The 20,558-nt window shown below is 44.5% G+C and overlaps 1 protein-coding gene across 2 annotated transcripts; it reads left to right on the forward strand.

Moving 5' to 3' along the window:
• The first annotated feature begins 1,360 nt into the window (after window positions 1-1,360).
• Window positions 1,361-18,714, forward strand: pdpn (podoplanin). 2 transcript variants are annotated; one of them, XM_029719640.1, is made up of 5 exons: window positions 1,361-1,840; window positions 14,800-14,927; window positions 14,958-15,219; window positions 15,565-15,673; window positions 17,305-18,714. In XM_029719640.1, exons 1-5 carry the CDS (start codon window positions 1,774-1,776, stop codon window positions 17,309-17,311), a joined length of 573 nt encoding a protein of 190 aa, XP_029575500.1. In that variant the 5' UTR covers window positions 1,361-1,773; the 3' UTR covers window positions 17,312-18,714. The 2 variants fall into 2 exon arrangements, with proteins under 2 accessions (XP_029575500.1, XP_029575499.1); XM_029719639.1 differs by having other exon boundaries at window positions 1,363-1,840; window positions 14,800-15,219.
• Window positions 18,715-20,558: the final 1,844 nt, after the last annotated feature.

The raw sequence follows: 20,558 nt of genomic DNA on the forward strand, positions 1-20,558 counted from the left end.
GGGTAAGTTTCTAAGAGTTTTGCACACCTGGATTGTACAATATTTGCATATTATTCTTTAAATTCTTCAAGCTCTGTCAAGTTGGTTGTTGATCATTGCTAGACAGCCATTTTCAAGTCTTGCCATAGATTTTCACGTGGATTTAAGTTAAAACTGTAACTAGGCCACTCAGGAATATTCAATGACGTCTTGGTAAGCAACTAGTGTATATTTGGCCTTGTGTTTTGTGTTAGTGAACTGATGAAAGGTGAATTTGTCTGGAAAGCAGACTGAACCAGGTTTTCCTCTGTCTTGCCAATGACAAGCATACCCATAACATGATGCAGCCACCACCATGCTTGAAAAAACTCAGTGATGTGTTATTTTGGAATTGCCCAAAACATTATTTTTTTGTTGCAGTTTTACTTTCGTGCCTTTCTGCATATAGGAAGCATGCTTTGGAATATTTGTATTCTGTACAGGCTTCTTTCCGTTCACTGTCAATTACGTTCGTATTGTGGAGTAACTACAATGTTGTTGATCCATTCAGTTTTCTCCTATCACAGACATTAAACTCTGTAACTGTTTTAAAGTCACCATTGGTTAAATCGGTTTCCTTCCTCTCCGGCAACTGAGTTAGGAAGAATGCCTGTATCTCTGTAGTGACTGGGTGTATTGATACACCATGCAAAGTAATTCATGACTTCACCATGGGATATTCAATGTCTATTCAATTTTGACCCATCTACCAATAGGTGTCCTTCTTTGCAAGGAATTGGAAAACCTCCCTGGTCTTTGTGGTTGAATCTGTGTTTGAAATTCACTGCTCGACTGAGGGACCTTACAATTATCTGTATGTGTGGGGTACAGAGATGAGGTAGTCATTCAAAAATCACACTATTATTGCACACAGAGGCAGTGCAACTTATTATGTGACTTGTTAAGCACATTTTTACTCCTGAACTTATTTAGCCTTGCCATAACAAATGGGTTGAACACTTATTGACTCAAGATATTTCATATTTATTTTATTCATTTGTAAAAGTTTAGTCAAAACATTTCTCAAATGGCGTTATGCCTAGACCTAGTAGCTGAGGAATGGAATTGTTTTTCTGTTGTGCTGCATTTTTATTTATTTTGTGTGGAAAGAAGGTGTCTGTTTTGAGGGTATATTTGCATGCAACTAATTGCATATGTTTTTGTGGTGTCTACCTTGTGTGTATAAATATATTGGTGTATTTATTTATATATTTCTGTGTGTGCTGCTGGTATTGCAGGGCAGTCCGCAGTCAGCAGCTGACTGGACTGTTCAAGTAGGGAGGCAGCACCGGGGCAGAGACCACCTTACACTGCCCAGCCCCCCGCTCACCATCACACCCCCCGAAAGTATCAGCACCCGTCCTCCACTCCCGACACACTCACACTCTCTCTTTCCCTTGCCCTGTGCCTGTCTCTCTCCATTCTACCAAGTAGCCGGCCAGACCCTTTCTCTCTCTCTCTCTCTCTCTCTCTCTCTCTCTCTCGCACTCTCTCTCCTGCCCTGTCGACATCCATCGAGCGTTCCACGCCTTTCTCCCTCAGCTTCCAAAGCCGTGCTGTCTACCGTTACTGCTGCTGTCCGTCCGTGTCTTTATCTGCAACAAGTTCCCTGGGACATTTTTGGAAACTTTTTTCCTCAAGACATTTCTTTTTTTGACGCCAGTGCATGTGGTGCTGTGTGTGAAAGGGTCTAGTGTTGCTCTTTCCTGGGGGTCTCTGTACACCATTAACCAGAGGAGAAGATTACTTGACATCATGATCAAAGTTCAGCTGCTGCTTCTGCTGGCCCTGGTCGGCCCCCTCTGTGCCGTCGCACACGCAAGTAAGTCAACACCCAGGGCTCGAGCCCTCATGGCACACTGTGTCTTTTCTGTCTGGCCACTCTGCCTGACTTTCACACTCCCACACCACACATCTCTTATCATACTCACACACCCTTTTTCTGTTTGGCTTGTATCCTGCCGCGTCGTGAATTTGAATCTTGGGGCTGCTCTTAGTTCTTTGTCCTTTAGTTCTAAAGTTTCTCTCTCAAGGAAAAGTGAAAACACCTTTTTGGTTTGATTGATGTATAGTTAATTTTATTTTTTCATTTGAAATGTGTACAGCTGTGGTATTGGCCTCTTGTATTCTCCTCTAAATATAAGTTGTGCGTTTCATTTAGCAGTGAATTGCTTTGGATCATCCTGAGTGGAAAAAGAAGAGCTTTGGCCGAGGGTGTTAATGTAATAAAGAGGGGCAACTGGGTGGATAGTCTGTGTCGATTCTAACAGTTCCCTCTCTCTCCCTCCCCCCCACACTCCTTCCCCAAGCCTCGGTGAGGAGGAAAGTTGGATTCGGAGACACAAGGGGGAATGTGATGTAATGGTGCGAGGTCTTGTGCCTCGTGCTCATGATTTCTTGGCCGCCGGCAGGGAGAAAAAGGAATATCCTTTGGAAGGCTACCAAACAGTGCTCGGGTCTGACACGTACTGTACACGTTTATGCGAAAGCTTTACCCTCCCTATCTTTCTCTTTCCCTCTCCCACTCTCCCTTGCAAGTCCTAGGTAGGAAAGCCTATCCCCATAGGGCGGGAGGGAGGGAGGGAGGGAGGGAGGGAGGGAGGGAGGGAGGGAGGGAGAGTACAGAAGGGCTAGTTTGTGTGTGGGTATTAATAGAAAGTAGCTCTATATTTAAGACTGTCATATAGATGGGACTGGGAGAGAGAACACCCGGCTACGTGAGGGCTTAACAGTGAGGGCTGCTGCCTGCTGCCCCACCTCTACCGCATGTTGTTAGACTGCCATGGCCCACCGCCCCCTCCACATTTACCCATCTTTGGCAGGGTATCAAGCTTTACCAGCCCCCCTCAACCCCCACTCCGGCCACCCCCTCCTCTCCTACTATTGCCCCTACTCCCGGTTGATGAGTCTCGGGCCGGGCCAGGGCGCAGTTGGGGGGGGGTTTATTTTTAAACGGCAACCTTTACTGACCAGACGCAGCCCTTTTCACGAAGGCCCATTTGGAAGAGCGTTAACTCTTAAAGCTGCTCCTCTCTGCTCCACGCCCTGACAATTAAAATAAAATAACATGAATCAAATAATTAGAAAAACCTGCACATGCTCCGAAGAGAGCCTGTTGATTATTTTTACCCAGTTGACTCCCTATGCATTCCTCGCCCAAGCCCCTCCTGGCTCAAAATGAGCTTTGTCTGAGCCGCTCGCCTTTAAAAGGCTCACTCCAGCACATCTGGCTACAGAACCGGGTCAGTGCCCTCTGTCCATGCCTGCTTGTAAAATGATTCAAGTGTGCCCTCACACACCACATGCAGTGCATTTGGAAAGTATTCAGACCCCTTGACTTTTTCCAAATTTTGTTACGTTACAGCCTTATTCTAAAATCGATGAAATACATTTTTATCTTCATCAATCTACACTCAATACCCCATCATGACAAAGCGAAAACAGGTTTTTAGAAAGTTTTGCACATATATTAAAAATAAAAACAGAAATACCTTATTTACATAAGTGTTCAGACCCTTTGCTATGAGACTCAAAATTGAGCTCAGGTGCATCCTGTTTCCATTGATCATCCTTGAGATGTTTCTACAACTTGATTGGAGTCCACCTGTGGTAAATTCAATTGATTGGACATGATTTGGAAAGGCACACACCTGTCAATATAAGGTCCCACAGTTGACAGTGCATGTCAGAGTAAAAACTAAGCCATGAGGTCGAAGGAATTGTGTGTAGAGCTCCAAGACAGGATTGTGTCGAGGCACAGATCTGGGGAGGCGTACCGAAACATTTCTGCAGCATTGAAGGTCCCCAAGAACACAGTGGCCTTCATCATTCTTAAATGGAAGAAGTTTGGAACCACCAAGACTCTTCCTAGAGCTGGCCACCTTGCCAAATTGAGCAATCGGAGGAGAAGGGCCTTGGTCAGGGAGGTGACCAAGAAGCCGATGGTCACTCTGACAGAGCTCCAGAGTTCCTCTGTGGAGATGGGAGAACCTTCTAGAAGGACAACCATCTCTGGTGCACTCCACCAATCAGGCCTTTATGCAGTGGTGTAAAGTACTTAAGTAGAAAAACTTGAAAGTACTACTTAAGTCGTTTTTTGGGGGTATCTGTACTTTATTTTACTGTTTATATTTTTGACAACTTTTACTATTCTTAAAGAAAAGAATGTACTTTTTACTCACTACTTTTTCCTTGACACCCAAGAGAATACTTGGTCATCTCTATTGCTTCTGATCTGGCGGACTCACTAAAAACAAATGCATCGTTTGGAGTGTTGGAGTGTGCCCCTGGCTATCAATACATTTTAAAAACAAGAAAATGGTTCCGTCTGCTTTGCTTAATATAAGGAATTTGGTATACTTTTACTTTTGATACTTAGGTATATTTACAATCGAATCCTTTTAGACTTTTACTCAAGTAGTATTTTACTTGGTGACTTTTACTTTTACTTGAGTAACTTTCTAGTAAGGTATCTAAACTTTTACTCAAGTATGGCAATTGGGTACTTTTTCCACCACTGCCTTTATGGTAGAATGGCCAGATGGAAGCCACTCCTTGGTAAAAGGCACATGATGGCCCACTTGGAGTTTGCCAAGAGGCACCTGATGAGCTGACTATGAGAAAGAAGATTTTCTGGTGTGATGAAACCAATATTGAACTCCTTGGCCTGAATGCCAAGCGTCACATCTGGAGGAAACCTGGAACCATACCTACGGAGAAGCATGGTGGTGGCAGCTTCATGCTGTGTGGATGTTTTTCAGCGACAGGGACTGGGACACTAGTCAGGATCGAGGGAAAGAGCAAAGTACGGAGAGATCCTTGATGAAATCCTTCTCCAGAACACTCAGGACCTCAGACTGGGGCCAAGGTTCACCTTCCAATAAGACAACAACCCTAAGCACACAGCCAAGACATCGCAGGAGTGGCTTCGGGCCAAGTCTCTGAATGTCCTTGAGTGGCCCAGCCAGAGCCCGGACTTGAACCCAATCGAACATCTCTGGTGCGACCTGAAAGTAGCTGTGCAGTGACGGTCCCCATCCAACCTGACACCGCTTGAGAGGATCTGCAGAGAAAAATGGGAGAAACTACCCAAATACCGGTTCGTCAAGCTTGTAAAATCAAATCAAATTTTATTGGTCACATACATATGGTTAGTAGATATTAATGCAAGTGTAGCGAAATGCTTGTGCTTCTAGTTCCGACAGTGCTGTAATATCTAACAAGTAATCTAACAAATTCACAATGACTAGCTAATAAACACAAATGTAAAGGGATGAATAAGAATATGTACATATAAATATATGGATGAGTGATGGCCGTGCGGCATAGGAAAGATGCAGTAGATGGTATAGAATACAGTATATACCTATGAGATTAGTAATGTAGGATATGTAGACATTATTAAAAGTGACTAGTGATACCTTTATTAAATCCATTTATAAAATGTATTAAAGTGGCCAGAGAGTCTGTATGTTGACAGCAGCCACTCTGTTAGTGATGGCTATTTAACAGTCTGATGGCCTTGAGATAGAAGCTGTTTTTCAGTCTCTCGGTCACAGTTTCGATGCACCTGTACTGACCTCGCCTTCTGGATGATAGCGGGGTGAACAGGCAGTGGCTCGGGTGGTTGTTGTCCTTGATGATCTTTTTGGCCTTCCTGTGACATCGGGTGCTGTAGGTGTCCTGGAGGGCAGGTAGTTTGCCCCCGGTGAAGCGTTGTGCAGACCGCACTACCCTCTGGAGAGCCTTGTGGTTGTGGGCGGAGCAGTTGCCGTACCAGGTGGTGATACAGCCCGACAAGATGCTCTCGATTGTGCATCTGTAAAAGTTTGAGTGTTTTAGGTGAAAAGCCAAGTTTCTTCAGCCTCCTGAGGTTGAAGAGGGGCTGTTGTGCCTTCTTCGCCAAGCTGTCTGTGTGGGTGGACCGTTTCAGTTTGCCCGTGATGTGTACGCCGAGGAACTTAACTTTCCACCTTCTCCACTACTGTCCCGTCGATGGGGGATGCTCCCTCTGCTGTTTCCTGAAGTCCACGATCATCTCCTTTGTTTTGTTGATGTTGAGTGAGAGGTTCTTTTTCTGACACCTCCGAGGGCCCTCACCAACTCCCTGTAGGTCATCTCATTGTTGTTGATAATCAAGCCTACCACTGTAGTGTCATCTGCAAATTTGATGATTTGAGTTGGAGGCGTGCATGGCAACGCAGTCATGGGTGAACAGGGAGTACAGGAGAGGGCTGAGAACGCACCCTCGTGGGGCCCCAGTGTTGAGGATCAGCGGGGTGGAGATCTTGTTTCCTACCTTCACCACCTGGGGGCGGCCTGGACCCAGTTGCACAGGGCAGGATCAAGACCCAGGGTCTCAAGCTTAATGATGAGTTTGGAGGGTACTATGGTTTTAAATGCTGAGCTGTATTCAATGAACAGCATTCTTGCATAGGTATTCCTCTTGTCCAGATGGGATAGGGCAGTGTGATAGCGATTGCATCGTCTGTGGACCTATTGGGGCGGTAAACAAATTGGAGTGGATCTAGGGTATCAGGTAGGGTGGAGGTGATATGATCCTTGACTAGTCTCTCAAAGCACTTCATGATGACAGAAGTGAGTGCTACGGGGCGAGAGTCATTTATTTCAGTTACCTTAGCTTTCTTGGAGACATGAACAATGGTGGCCATCTTGAAGCATGTGGGAACAGCAGACTGGCATAGGAATTGATTGAATATGTCCGTAAACACACCAGCCAGCTGGTCTGCGCATGCTCTGTGGACGCGGCTAGGGATGCTGTGTGGCCCGGCAGCCTTGCGAGGGTAAACATGTTTAAATGTTTTACTCACGTTAGCCACGGAGAAGGAGAGCCCACAGGCTTTGGTAGCGGGCCGTGTCAGTGGCACTGTATTGTCCTCAAAGCGAGCAAAGAAGTTGTTTAATTTGTCTGGGAGCAAGACGTCAATGTCTGCAACGGGGCTGGTTTCTTTTTATAACCCGTGATTGACTGTAGACCCTGCCACATATGTCTAGTGTTTGAGCCGTTGAATTGTGACTCTACTTTGGCTCTATACTGATGCTTTGCAGACCAGCATTGGATAGACCTGAGCATGGGCATTTCCTGTTTTAGTTTCTGTCTATAGGCTGGGAGCAACAAAATGGAGTCATGGTCAGATTTGCTGAAGGGAGGGTTGGTGAGGGCTTTGTATGCATCACGCAAGTTAGAGCAGCAATGGTCCAGAATGCTACCAGCTTGTGTCGCGCATTCGATATGCTGATAGAATTTAGGAAGCCTTGTTCTCAGATTAGCTTTGTTAAAATCCCCAGCTACAATAAATGCAGCCTTAGGATATATGGTTTCCAGTTTACATAGAATCCAGTGAAGTTCTTTCAGGGCCATCGTGGTTTCTGCTTGGGGGGGATATACACGGCTGTGACTATAATCGAACAGAATTCTCTTGGTAGATAATACGGTCGGCATTTGATTGTAAGGAATTCTAGGTCAGGTGAACAGACTTGAATTCCTGTATGTTGTTATGATTACACCATGAGTCGTTAATCATAAGGCATACACCCCCGCCCATCATCTTACCAGAGAGATGTTAGTTTCTGTCACCGCGATGTGCGAAGAAACCGGGTGGCTGTACCGACTCTGACAACATATCCCGAGTGAGCCATGTTTCCATGAAACAGAGAATGTTATAATCTCTGATGTCTCTCTGGAAGGTAACTCGTGCCCTAATTTCGTTCACCTTGTTGTCTAGAGATTAGACATTGGCGAGTAATATGCTCGGAAGCGGTGGATGGTGTGCTCGCCTTCTAAGTCTGACCAGTAGGCTGCTTCGTCTCCCTGTCCTGCGGCGACCACGTTGTTTTGGGTCGACCTCTGGGATAAGATTCCATGTCCAGGGTGGAGGTCTGAGCAAAGGATTCGCTTCGGGAAAGTCGAATTCCTGGTCGTAATGTTGGCAAGTTGACGTCGCTTTTATATCCAAGAGTTCTTCCCGGCTGTATGTAATAACACTTGAGATTTTCTGGGCTAACAATGTAAGAAATAATACATAAAAAAACGAATTACTGCATAGTTTCCTAAGGACCTGAAGGGAGGCGACCATCTCTGTCGGCGCCATCATGCGTCATACCCAAGAAGACCCGAGGCTGTAATCACTGCCAAAGGTACTTCAACAAAGTACTGAGTAAAGGGTCTGAATACTTATGTAAATGTGATATTTCCATTTTTATTTGTAATAAATGTGCAAATAATTTCTTTACTTGTTTTTACTTTGTCATTATGGGGTATTGTTTGTAGATTGATGAGGGAAAAAACAACAATTGAATCAATTTTAGAATAAGGCTGTAACGTAACAAAATGTGGAAAAAGTCAAATGGTCTGAATACTTTCCGAATGCACAGTGAGACATGCGCTGTAAAATCAACTCAGGAAAGCATCTCTTATGTCATCAGCGGGCCTTTTTTTAAGCTATCAAAAGTTTCGAGTTTGAAGTTGTAGGCTTGCCTGTTTTATGCCAAATCTGTGTGGAGAGAAAATACAGATCTGTCTGAGTTTGAGTCGACCAAGGTGAAGGCTATTTTAGCTTGTGAATGCAGTAGCCCCAGACAGAGGTGTAGTTTGGTGTGGCAGGCACTGACTGTCACGAGAATTTTCAATCCCAATGATGTTAACTCAACAATCACAATAGCTTTGACCAATTCCCCAGAGGTTGTAAGGCCCTGGTTAATAGAAGACTTTGACAAAGTATCAGAATTCTACAAAAGGTTAGTTCTTTATTCAGAGAGCTCTGTACTTCTGCTTACATTACTAAATAGCAACATACTGTAACTTGTCCTATGCACACACATTATAGAATTATAGTCTTATAATTGTAATACATTTCATACAATTATAAGTTTCAGGGTGGAATACTTTAGTCATTACCTTATACATATAAATTCCTTTATCACTGACAGAGAGGGTAATTCAGTCCAGCCATTAGGCCAAGGGGGCACCTCCACAACATAGCCAAACCAAGGGCTTGTGTGTCTTCACTGTCAGCATGAACATGAATGTCTCACTCCTCTTACAAATACACCACAGGCCCAGACACAGTGAAGAGAAGAAAGAAAAAAACACAGGACTACATAGAAACTTATAAAACAGTGAACTGCTGGTATCATTTGATGGCTTTCTGGACTTTCACTTGATATATGTCTTGTGGCTCCTTTAAGCCATCTCAATTCATATTGCTGTATTTATTATATGCAACCTTTCAGGGAAGTTAGGAACCAATATACACAGGCAGTTAGGAAAGCAAAGGCTAGCTTTTTCAAACAGAAATGTGCATCCTGTAGCACAAACTCTCAAAAGTTCTGGGACACTGTAAAGTCCATGGAGAATAAGAGCAGCACCTCCCAGCTGCCCACTGCACTGAGGCTAGGAAACACTGTCACCACCGATAAATCTACGATAATCTACAATTTCAATAAGCATTTTTCAATGGCTGGCCATACTTTCCACCTGGCTACCCCAACCCCGGTCAACAGCTCTGCACCCCCCCACAGCAACTTGCCCAAACCTCCCCCATTTCCCCTTCACCCAAATCCAGATAGCTGATGTTCTTAAAGAGCGGCAAAATCTGGACCCCTACAAATCAGCTGGGCTAGACAATCTGGACCCTCTCTTTCTAAAATTATCCGCTGCAATTGTTGCAACCCCTATTACTAGCCTGTTCAACCTCTCTTTCGTATCGTTTGAGATCCCCAAAGATTGGAAAGCTGCCGCGGTCATCCCTCTCTTCAAAGGGGGAGACACTCTAGACCCAAACTGTTACAGACCTAAATCTATCCTACCCTGCCTTTCCAAGGTCTTCGAAAGCCAAGTTAACAAACAGATCACCGGCCATTTCGAATCCCACCGTACCTTCTCCGCTATGCAATCTGGTTTCCGAGCTGGCCATGGGTGCACCTCAGACACGCTCAAGGTCCTAAACGATATCATAACCGCCATCGATAAAAGACAATACTGTGCAGCCGTATTCATTGACCTGGCCAAGGCTTTCGACTCTGTCCATCACCACATTCTTATCGGCAGACTCAACAGCCTTGGGTTCTCAAATGACTGCCTCACCTGGTTCACCAACTACTTCTCAGACAGAGTTCAGTGTGTCAAATCGGAGGGCCTGTTGTCCGGACCTCTGGCAGTCTCTATGGGGGTGCTACAGGGTTCAATTCTCGGGCCGACTCTTTTCTCTGTATACATCAATGATGTCGCTCTTGCTGCTGGTGATTCTCTGATTCACCTCTTCGCAGACGACACCATTCTGTATACTTCTGGCCCTTCTTTGGACACTGTTAACAAACCTCCAGACAAGCTTCAATGCCATACAACTCTCCTTCCGTGGCCTCCAACTTCTCTTAAATGCAAGTAAAACTAAATGCATGCTCTTCAACCGATCGCTGCCCGCCCGTCTAGCTTCACCACTCTGGACGGTTCTGACTTAGAATATGTGGACAACTACAAATACCTAGGTGTCTGGTTAGACTGTAAACTCTCCTTCCAGACTCACATTAAGCATCTCCAATCCAAAATTAAAACTAGAATCGGCTTCCTATTTCGCAACAAAGCCTCCTTCACTCATGCTGCCAAACATACCCTCGTAAAACAGACTATCCTACCGATCCCTGACTTCGGCGATGTCATTTACAAAATAGCCTTCAACACTCTACTCAGCAAATTGGAGACAGTCTATCACAGTGCCATCCGTTTTGTCACCAAAGCCCCATATACTACCCACCACTGCGACCTGTATGCTCTCGTTGGCTGGCCCTCGCTTCATACTCGTCGCCAAACCCACTGGCTCCAGGTCATCTATAAGTCTTTGCTAGGTAAAGCCCCGCCTTATCTCAGCTCACTGGTCACCATAGCAGCACCCACCCGTAGCACGTGCTCCTGCAAGTATATTTCACTGGTCACCCCCAAAGCCAATTCTTCCTTTGGCCGCCTTTCCTTCCAGTTCTCTGCTGCCAATGACTGGAAGGAATTACAAAAATCACTGAAGCTGGAGACTTATATCTCCCTCACTAACTTTAAGCATCAGCTGTCAGAGCAGCTTACTGATCATTGCACCTGTACCTAGCCCATCTGTAATTAGCCCACCCAACTACCTCATCCCCATATTGTTTTTTTTGTTGCTCCTTTGCACCCCGGTATCTCTACTTGCACATTCAACTTCTGCACATCTATCACTCCAGTGTTTAATTGCTAAATTGCTAAAATTGTAATTGGCCTGTTTATTGCCTTACCTCTCTAATCTTACTTCATTTGCACACACTGTATATAGACTTTTTTATTGTGTTATTGACTGTACGTTTGTTTATTCAATGTGTAACTCTGTGTTGTTTGTGTCGCACTGCTTTGCTTTATCTTGGCCACGTCACAGTGTTAAATGAGAACTTGTTCTCAACTGGCCTACCTGGTTAAAAAAATAAAAAATAAAGGATCCCTATTAGCTGCTGCCAAGAGGAGGGAGAAAGGGGGGAGGGGGGGGTTTAACTTAATGTACTGTTAAAGTTGACTTAATAATAGATTCATGAGTTTCACTGGATTTATCGCTATATTTGTTTTGGTGACTCAATATTTTGCAGCAGTCAGCTTGAGATATATTGGTGATATTTAGCCTATATATTTTTTTAATTCACAGGATATACGGCTTGATGGAAGTCTTGTGCCATTGGTGGCCTCAGTTATGTTGTCCAGAAGAGGACTGTTTAACATCCTATCCCACTGGGCACAGACGTCAATTCAACGTCTATTTTTTATTTACATTCTGTTGAGTTGTCAACTTACATGAATTCAACAAAAAATGTCACCATGTCATTGGATTGAGCTTGAAAGTTGTCTGAAAAAAATACTAAATCTCCTTATGTTGATGACTTTTTGCAAATCCAATAAGTTTTCCACGATTCAGCGTCATCACCTTGATTTTTTGGTTTTAAATGATGTGGAAACAACGTTGATTCAACCAGTTTTAGCCCAGTGGGATATCCCTACTCGAGGAAAAAAACATGGCCTGTATGTGGACACTATTGTGTCTAAGATAAGAGCCAGTGGGAATATTCCACTCTGGCTATCAGACCTCTCCCACTCAACTCAAAGTGCAACTACTACGGTTAGCATGGGAGGCCAGCGGTTCTGCGTAGGCCATACCGTGATGAGATGGGATGGGAGGATACCTCCCCAGCTAAGGAACAACATTCTTTGGCTCCGGGACCATAGCAGACACACTCCCTCATACATCTGCAGATGGGCTCTAAATGTCTACAGACAGCTTAGCACAGGCCTATCTCCCCCCTAAACGTACACACACACACGGGGGACCCTCAGTGGCAGCTGATGGTGATGGATCTGTCCTGCTATCTCTCCCTCTCTCACAGCGTATATTCTTCTCTCACCCCCTCTCTGTTGTTCTCCCTCATGATGCCGTTACTGTCCGACAGGCAGGATCCCGACCCAATACGGGCCCCACCGCTTCTCCCGGCCCTTTGCTGTATTCTGTCACTCTCTCACTTTTCACTCTCGCCCCTTTGCCTGTTTGCCTGCCTTTTATGGTCCCCCCTCCTCCCCAAGGATCTTGTTTGAGAGAAATTTTAAAGCAGGGTCATCGAGACAGACTTTTACTGCTCAGCGGTGATTTAGGGAGCTGATGATACACACACACACACACACACACTGAAACGCAAGCATACACACACTCGCACGCCAGTTGAGGCTGGTGGGAGGAGCGATAGGAGGACAGGCTCATTGTAATGGCTGGAATAGAATAGGTGGAACAGCGTCAAACGTAGCTTTCATATGTTTGATACCGTTCCATTAATTCCATTCCAGCCATTACAATGATCCCATCCTCCTATAGCTCCTCCCACCAGCCTCCTCTGTCACGCAACACATCTGCTCTGAGGTCAGGCTATAATGGGACATTAAACCAGAGACAGACTGTGGAACTAGGCCCCTGTTCATGGAACAGGATGAGTGAGAGAGTGAATAAATGAAAGAGGCTGCCGCTGGGCTCTATATCGTTCCGACTTCACTCAAGCCTTTTACACCGCTCTCGCTCCCTCTCCACCTCGCCCCGCTCTCCTCTTGCAGAGCTAACGTTACAGCATTCCCAAAATCGTTATCAGGAGCAACTTCATTCATGGGGTGGAGGCAAGGCAGGGAGAAGATGGGGAGAAGAGAGAGAGAGAGAAGCATAGTGGTAAGGAGGGAGGGAGAGAGGAGGCGACAGGGCAACAATCCTGTTCTCTTACTCACTAGCACAGCTGTATTAGCCAGCACAGTTGGAAGGAAATAGTACTCAGAGCTTATTATGAGCAGCGGACATAATGGCACTTTATCATCAGACTTTCCAAACAAACAGCAAAGTCATTGGAGAACAAAAATGTTGTTATATTTAAACTTGCTTGTTGCTAATGAGAATTTGAGCAAATAGATGACTAAGAATAATGGGGCAGTTGTGGAACAATGAGAGTCAGTTATTTTTAACCTCGTAAAGCATTCTCTGTTGTAAAGGGTTTTGAAGAATCACTGGAAAACGGCAAAGAAATGATGTCAGGTTCTAAGTTTAGACAGATCGGACTTCAGAGAAGTTTCATATTGCAGATTTGAAAGGGCAAAGAGTACTCTCAGGAAAAAGGAGAGACTGCAGCGGAACATTTTGCAAGTTTACCATAATTTCAGTCCTCCACTAAAATTGACTTCTACTTAATAATTTCGAAGCTGCGCTGTCCAAGCAAAGTTGTGGTCTGGAAGGGAACAGGGACAGATAGGACTTGATTTGTAGAGTGCTACAGTAAGGTCTCACTCAGCTTCTACTTTGCGGTCCAACCCTTTGAACAAAGAGGCTATTCTTATTACAAGTGGGTTCATACAATTATAGGATAGATTATAGTACATTTCAATACAAGCATTGACATTCCACTGAGCTCAGCTCAAAGAGCTTCCTTTCCAACTGTTATTGCCATCCAAAAATGGCCAGATGAGAGGATTTTATTTAGGTTGAGATCGTGCAGATCTTTGGTCTCTCTGGTAACATCACAAACAACTAATTCCAACATATCCAAGTAATTTGGATCCCGTTTTCTCAAGCAATGCGTAACAACTGTTAAGCACCTACTGTAATTGTGTTGTTTTATACTGAATTGTCCATTGTTTATTACCCCTCTTGGTGTTTTAATGGTATTCCCTCATCTGCTGACTTCCTGCCGTCCCCATCCAGGGCCGGTTAAGGTGGAGACTCCATGAACAGCAAATGAGGCAGAGGGTGGGGCATGCGAGTGTGCAAACACGACCCAAGACAGGATGGAGAGGGGTGGGTGGGACTGGGGAGGAGGAAGGGAGGACCAATGTTTGTTCAGTCATGGGATGTGGCAGCTATGTTCTCACTGCTACTGATGAGTCAAGCCTTAGGCTGGGAGAGAAAATTACTGGGAACATAATGTCAAGGAAGAATGTTAATATTCACGTAGTTTTTCTCTCAAATTATTTCACCATGCCCTTGCAATGAGGGACTTTCCAACCGTCATTCTCTCTTTCCAGCTACTACATTTGAAAACTATTGTGAAATGACAGAGAAACCAAATGGTGAATAGGACTCCACAAGCTGTTGTTTAGGATATTAACATCACATTCCAAAATAAATGATCATGTACAGTATGTCATCAACAAATGTAGTCTCTCTCTTCAGTGTGTGTCAATATTGTTCATTTGCCTCTACCAGTCTCTGACCTCTCTTTGCCTCTCGTCAGGCACACTGGTGACACCAGTAGAGCTGGTGACAGATTCCCCTGCTGTTCCCGAGGCCACTGAGGCCCTCAAAGAGGAAGATCCCGTAGTCACCCATGCCCCTTCGGCTGAACCCGAGGCTGCGGCCGAGGATGTCGTAACGGACACCCCTGCCGCCGAGGATGTCGTAACGGACACCCCTGCCGCCGAGGATGTCGTAACGGACACCCCTGCCGGAGAAGAAACCGCCGCTACTGAGGCTGCTCCCACGGACGTCGCTCCCGTGGAGACCGAAGCCCCTGCCCCTACCACTGAAGCTGCCAAGCTGGAGGCGGCCACAACTAACGCCCCTGCCATCATCACCGAGGCCCCGGCGAAGCCCGAAGCCGAGGCCACGACAGCTGCAGAGGCTAAGGAGGAGGTGGAGGTGGAGGAGCCAGAGGGTAAGGACTGAGGCTCTCAGGACAGGAGATATCTGTAACTAGATAGATATAGAGAGACCATGAAACTGAGGAAACCCTCCCAATGCTACAGTCTGTCTGCTCCCATATAGGGGAATCAAGGAGCCCAATGATATGTAGAGCACAAGACACCATGAGATTGCTTTGCCCCATTCTCCCTTAATTTTAATGATTTCCTTTCAGTTGATTTTGTCTTTGTTCTGTCTTTCCCTCTTTACATCCATCTTTTCCTTCTCTCGGTTTCCTTCCTGTTCTTTCACCAAACGTGTTGTGTCCCTATTGAGGTCAGTCTGGTGGAGTAACTCAGCCTTTGTGTTCCTTCCACAGAGGGTATGGGCTCTGGACAAGTGGTTGGTATTGGGATTGGTGCATTGGTGGCAGTGATCGTTGTCATCGCCGTGGTGATCGCCGTGGTGAGGAGAATGGGTAAATATTCGTAAGTACCTCCAAGGGATACACATATGTAACTAGATTGAGTGCAGGCATGCACGTGCACGCATACAGTGTGCATGTCCTGTTTGCCTTGTCATGATCTTAGTAGAGGACTAAGAATGCTGTAGAAGCATGAAGCTACCATAAAACCATGCACAATACTCTTCCATTTCCACAACTTACGCATGCAGATACATAAAAATGGTATCCCGAGTTCGTCTGACTCTGGGGAAGTAGATAAAGGACCAAACTATCCCTTTAAGCCACAATGGTGAAATTGGTGTAAGGGTTGTTACGAAGAATGTGTTTTAATAGGTAAGACACAACCTGCATCACTTTTCAACCATAACTGGTCCTCTGAACATAATATATTTGAATCATAGATTCAAATAGAACTGTCTGAATTCCTTTGAAAAGGAAGTTGTATTTATTAACTTTTTAAATGGGAACAAGAAGCATGTTCCAACAGACAGCTGCTGTACTCTCTACAACACCTCTTCCTCTGAGAATGCTATCATGTCTGGGGATGTGCTTGCCTGCTAACGGGGAGAGTTTTCTATGCCATAGGGCTGCTGCTGCTGCTGCTGCTGCTGCTGCTAAGAAAAGGGCTGCCAAAAAAGGGAGCATCTTGGTTTCTATAATTTTCTCTTTGATTGTTTCCCAGTTAACCATCTTAACCCCCTGACTCTCCATGGTCCAACGTCACATAACAAAGGCTGCATCTCAAATGTCACCCTATTCCCTGCACTATAAAGGAAATAGGATATAATTTGGGATGCAGACAAACTGTCCGTCAGACAAACTGTCCGACAGGCTGTTAGTTGCTTCTCCTCTCTAAGACATCCACTCATGGGCCCATGAGCCATCAGGTATTGTTCATTCACTGAAACAGGTGGCTCTATTTGAGATGAAATGTCAGGGCAACACCTCATGTATTAAGTTAGTAGGTCAATTTGACAAATGGTTTCCCAGCTGTGGTGGCAGAATTTTCCACAACACAGCCGTTTGGCTTTACATCGTCAGTTTCCGATTGGCAACATAATCAATGTCAATCACATAGTGGTCTGAAACGGAGTAGCAATTCAAGGCTGTCCTTCTTGAATGTTCTATCTCGATAACTAATTCAAAGATATTTGTTGTTGTCGTTGGTCCATTTTGAAACGCTTTGTATGAATTGACTAGATTTGGAATTTAATACATTTTACTTTCACAAATTCCATGTTTCAAGTCTGTTTCTCCTTATTTAAAACCATTCAAAACAAACTATGTCCTTATCCCAGGCCCAAAATGTCTGTACAGTGTCCATAACCAAGATAACACCCAGTATACTGAGGTGTGTGAATTAATTAAATGACATGAATCCATGTTTTTATTTCCTCATTTTGGGGTCAATGGAGACTCCTTATATTTATGAATGATGACATTTAATTAAAAACTACAGTATCTACTAAAAGTAATGTTCTGTATGTGCTGTGTTATCTTTAAAATCATAAATCAAGTATGTTTTTATATTTTATTTTACCAAACCATCTTCTTCAATCATCGACTGACATTTTTATGAGGCATAACCAGATGTTTATGTGTGTTGGCCTGTTTGTCTTACTCTCTCTTTCTCCTTCTCGCTTCATCCCTCAGCCCCTGAGGAGAAAGGCTGCAAGACAGGAAGTCCCCAAAACGTTCTGGCAATTCTGATCTATGTAATTTCCTGTCATTAAACAAGCATTCTACCAGCACTCTAACTTAACCAGGATCTTGGACTGTTGACAAAAGGAGGGGAAGGTGTGTGGGGGAGGATGTTTGCCCACCTCTCCTCTTCTCCCCCAACCCCAAGACAGGGCCATTGACATCAGCGCTCCTGTACAACCCCACAGCAACCCCCCATACCAACAACCAAACTGAAAAAAAGGTTGCCCACAGGATGTCACATTGAATTTCAGGGGCTTTCATTTGGATTTGTAAAAATAAGTAAGGGATTATCTCACTTGTGGTAGAAAACGCTCTCTCTTATGCAAGGGTGTGTACATTAACACAGATGTGCATTTGAGTTGGTGAAGAGGACCTATACAAGAAAAAAATGGGAATATGGAAAAAAGGAGACGGGAGAGAATGTTGTGAATTCCATAGAGTGTATATACCATGCAAAGGGACTATAGTTATTACTTTATCATATGTTGCAGTTGCTCACTATAGCTTTCAGTATATGGAACATTGCAAAGCAGCCAAAGGCTATTGTGGCCAATGAACCTAACTGAAAATCCCTCAGAAAAACCAACCACATTAGTATTTTGTCACCTTAACACCTAGCCAATGAGTCCCTCACTACAGAAATGTTCCAACAACTATATGAAGCACTGAATGCAGAAGTTGATTTGACATTGTGCTCATGTTCTGAGGGTTAGCGAGGGGCTAATGAAAAGACGGCTCATTTGCAAGTGTAACGTGACATTCTGCCAGCTTTAACACTGACATAAAAACCTAGTACATATCTGTGAAATTTAGCAGAAGGGTTTGTGCCACTGTCTCTGGTATTCCCTGGATAGTTTGGAGATGTTACTATTGAAGTACATTAATGTGAATTGACTGTACTTTAACTGCCACCCATTCCAATAGGACAGTTTTGACGACTTCAGGTTTTCACCAAAAAATGTGTTCCATGTACAGGTAGTGGTTATTAGCCCCCATTCTGCTAGCATTGTCTTTTATAATGTATCCACCGTACTTCTGCTTACTTTAGTTGGGATAGAGTATACCAAGCAAAAATACACACACATTTTCTTCATAATCGTTAGTAGTCATTAATGGGTGTAAAAATCATTCAGTCTCAGCTTAGCTCCGCTTGCTTTAAGAACTCAGTTAATAAGTGCACTGAATGAGTGATGATAATTGTTTAATGAATCCGCTTTAGACACTGCAATCGTTTGCGACGACATTTGTTTTCCGCTTTTGCTCCATATTATCAACAAGTCCTTCAAGCCCTTTTATTTAATTGCAGTGTGTTTGTTCATACTGTTTCAATAAAAAAGTGAAAACACTCCACAAAATATACACTGGCTTACGACTGTTTTTTTTTTACAAAGTATGCGTTGGTATAATTTAAATGTTGTGTTGTCTTTGTTGCTCCTTTGTTTCTTAGCTGTTGCTTATCAAATTTGTTTCCATGACACTTTCTAAAGTAAAAAAAATCACAACTCGTAACTCTCCCTAGAATGCCGAACACCAAATAAGTAGTGGTGAAACGGCAAGGAATTAATTAGCTCATGACACTGCGATTTTTACCTCAAACTGTTTCCCACATACTTTAGTGTAAAAGTAGCACACACCACTGCCCAGCTTGCAGAAGTCGACGGCAAAAGCTGATTGGTCCAGTCAGGTAATGCACAAAATTACAACACTGCTCCAGTGAATCAAGACAAACAACAGTCAAATGGTTGTATGGGTTGCTTGAGACCGTTGAGACCGTTGGTTGGCTGTCGACACCCAGGGTGGTTCTCTGACAGTTAGGTGTGTATTTTTTATGATGTGTTGTGGAGTTTTTCGTACGACACTGCTAACTTGGGGCAGCGCTCCAACAGTGAGCTGTGAAGCACACAGAGCTGGCCTGTGTCTTGCTCTCTCCTCCATGTGGTTTTAGGCAGCGTCCCAACGCCCACTGCCCCAGTCCGCCAGCTTCAGCCCCCTTTAGCTCTGCTCTCTCTCTCTCTCCACACTGGGAACAATGGAGTCCTTTGAGAGGGAGAAGATGGAGAAGCTATGGGCTGTTGTGAAGCTCACCAGCTCTGCTCTCCTTCTGCCAGTACACATGTAGCCTAAATGGGCTTCCCCCCACGACCCACAGGAGGTGCTACGGCAAATTCTGTACATTGCTCCAGGTTGGAGTCACTTCCTGGGCTGGCCTCATGTTGATGTATCCAATGTAGATGTACACAACACAACTGTATACATTATAATGTACCGAGACAAACACTTGACTCTCATACAACGCATTCGGAAAGTATTCAGACCTTGACTTTTTCCACATTTTGTTACGTTACAGCCTTATTCTAAAATTGAAAATTAATTATAAAATTCCCTCACCAATCTACACGCATTACCCCATAACGACAAAGCAAAAACAGATTTGTATACATTTTATGCAAAAAAATAAGAATAAACTGAAATAAATATAATACGTAAGTATTCAGACCCTTTACTCAGTACTTTGTTGAAGCACCTTTGGCAGTGATTACAGCCTCAAGTCTTCTTGGGTATGACGCTACAAGCTTGGCACACCTGTATTTGGGGAGTTTCTCCCATTCTTCACTGCAGATCCTCTCAAGCTCTGTCAGGTTGGATGGGGAGTGTTGCTGCACAGCTATTTTCAGGTCTCTCCCGAGATGTTAGATTGGGTTCTAGTCCAGGATTTGCCTCAGCTGCTCAAGGACATTCAGAGACTTGGCCCAAAGCCACTCCTGCATTGTCTTGGCTGTGTGCTTAGGATCGTTGTCCTTTTGTAGGTGAACCTTCGCCCCCGTCTGAGTCCATTTGTGGTAAATTCAATTGATTGGACATGATTTGGAAGGCACACACCTGTCTATATAAGGTCTCACAGTTGAGAGTGCATGTCAGAGCAAATAACAAGCCATGAGTTCGAAGGACTTGTTCGTAGAGCTCCGAGACTGGATTGTGTCGAAGCACAGATCTGGGGAAGGGTACCAAAAAATGTCTGCAGCATTGAAGATCCCCAAGAACTCCGTGGCCTCCATCATTCTTAAATGAGTTTGGAACCACCAAGACTCTTCCTAGAGCTGGGCGCCCGGCTAAACTGAGCAATCGGGGGAGAAGGGCCTTGGTCAGGGAGGTGACCAAGAACCTGATAGTCACTATGACAAAGCTCCAGAGTTCCTCTGTGG

Source organism: Salmo trutta, chromosome 28 (assembly GCF_901001165.1).
Source record: "Salmo trutta chromosome 28, fSalTru1.1, whole genome shotgun sequence".
Taxonomy (NCBI): Eukaryota; Metazoa; Chordata; class Actinopteri; order Salmoniformes; family Salmonidae; genus Salmo; species Salmo trutta.